At 27.8% G+C, this 2,400-nt stretch overlaps 1 protein-coding gene across 1 annotated transcript; it reads right to left on the bottom strand.

The window, feature by feature from the left end:
- Positions 1-616: 616 nt before the first annotated feature.
- LOC111880363 (glycine-rich RNA-binding protein 2-like) lies at positions 617-955 on the bottom strand. The gene has a single exon (XM_023876784.1). The coding sequence runs from the start codon at positions 953-955 to the stop codon at positions 617-619; it is 339 nt and encodes a 112-aa protein (XP_023732552.1).
- Positions 956-2,400: the final 1,445 nt, after the last annotated feature.

The following is a 2,400-nucleotide window of genomic DNA, read 5'->3' as shown; positions in this document are numbered from 1 at the left end:
TTACAAGTAATAACTAGTTTTGTCAAATATGTCCGATACATTTAATCTCTTTTTTTATTACATTAATATAAAATCAAGATAACTTTTGAGTAGTCTACTTTAGTGAGAGGTGAAAAAAATGTCCTTACATCCATCAATTTGCAATTTTACTGTCTCAAAACGCTTGTTTATTTGATCGAAGTGTATATTGAGATTAACTCGAAGGTCGGGAATAGTAAATGCTCCAAATCACGTTGCAATTCTTCTTTCGTTAGACTATTTTTACATATTTTAGAAATATTTTAAATCTTTTTATGGATTCTATTCGCATTTATGCTTTCACAAATACAATAGGCAAGAAAATCAGAAAAGTTATTCATCTCCTTATGGATATCATCTACCGATACCGGAACAAATTAAGTAATGAACAAAAGTGTGATTAAATATGCTTATACCGAATATTTTTTCATATGATCCGGAAATTAATTTTTGATCAGATATGGAAGCAAACAAACAAATAAAACTTAAAAATGCACAAAAACAAACAAAAGAAACACAACGTTATGTAATTCAAATCACCGATCACAAAGCAATACAATAAACAACTAAATATTCTACACAACCACCACAACCACCATCAAATGCCACCACCACCACCGTCACCACCACCGGCATATCCACCACCACCATGGCCACCATGAGAACTTCCACTTCCACCTTCACCACCACCAGCATATCCACCACCACCATGACCACCATGAGAACTTCCACTTCCTCCACCACTAGGATCAGATACATGTGTTGCACTTGCTACTACGACTGCCGTGCCTCCAACTTCATGACCACCGGTAGTTTCAGTATGGTTCCCACCAACACCACCTCCACCTCCGCCTCCGCCTCCTAAAGAAGATTTGTTTAGTGACACCGATTCCTTATCTTTCTTCCTCCCACCATAAAATCCGAAACAAAAACACATATTTGCACACTCTAATGTGTGTGTCATAGTCATAAACCACCCTTTTATAACGTGAAAATTATACCATATAAATTTAAGAATAATAACAAAAAATTAATTACAGCTCAACATTGGGGTTCACAAGGACAAGATTGTTTAATATTTATAATGGTGTTGCAGAAAAGTGTGTATGGTACAAAACCTTTGCTTGATTAAAGCTAAAGCAAGATGCTAAACTAATGCATTACGGTAATTACTTATTAGCTTGTTTAGATCTTTTTAATAAACCATTTACCTTTAGATAAATAATATTGTCCTAGTGATAACAATATATGAATTCACAGACTAAATATTGTATTTTATTGTTTGAGAAGAATTGTAACTTTAACTTACTTTAATTAATATTTGCCATAAAACCGTCTAAAATACTAAAGTAGAAATTAAACCTTTTTAACTCATTCACATTGAATAATGATCTCGCTTTTGACTAAAATAAATCCATTATCTCTTCTCTTCTGTTCTCTCTATCTTTCTATTCTAATAAAAAAATATGTTTATTCTCATTTTGTCATTTGTCACTCTATTAGGCCACATAATTAATGTCATGTCACTTGTCAACAATTGATTCTCCATTTCAAATTTCAAAATTTTTCACTCTAATTACATTAAATTAATAACATTATAACGAAAATTAAAACAACATTAATACAAATTATAAGGTCACATATTTATTTAAATCAATGATTATAATTTTATATAACTAAAAAATTATCTCTTAATTAACAATTAATTTAAAATAACTGATGAATAATTTTGATTTTTTTACTATAAAAATTTAATTAATTTTATTATTATGGTTATCACGAGTTATAAACTAGTTAATGATAAATGCAGTATATGATCATTTAATATGAAATCAAAGGAATATGTGGAGTAACTTGCAAAACATAAAAAATACCCTAAAACCTTATAATGAACATATATAGTTAATAATTTAATTTTAACTATCCAAAAAACCTACACTAGCCCATGCATTTGAATATATAATTATATATGATGACATAATGGCATAATCTACTCGAGTGTTGAATAAGACTTGAAATGGGAAGATTTTTGTAATAGTTATCATTTTTATTTTATTTCTACGTGGTAGTTTTACTATATTATTTGTGTTTCATTACATTAATATACATCAATATATATTTTAAATTATGATAACATATAAAATTCACTCGAAAATTTGAACTATTCTTTGCACATGCAAGAACATGCCATTTACTTTCTTAATAGGAATTAAAGGTTCGTTCTTTTATGTTTTTATATTTTTACTTATGCCTGTATTCTTAAACATGATTAATCAATCATTAATCATACACTTTTATATATATATATATATATATATATATATATATATATATATATATATATATATATATATATATATATATATATATATATATATATAT

This window comes from Lactuca sativa, chromosome 8, assembly GCF_002870075.4.
Source record: "Lactuca sativa cultivar Salinas chromosome 8, Lsat_Salinas_v11, whole genome shotgun sequence".
In the NCBI taxonomy this organism is placed as follows: domain Eukaryota; kingdom Viridiplantae; phylum Streptophyta; class Magnoliopsida; order Asterales; family Asteraceae; genus Lactuca; species Lactuca sativa.
The sequence above is the reverse complement of the archived record's forward strand: the minus strand, read 5'-3'. Positions and strand labels throughout refer to the sequence as shown.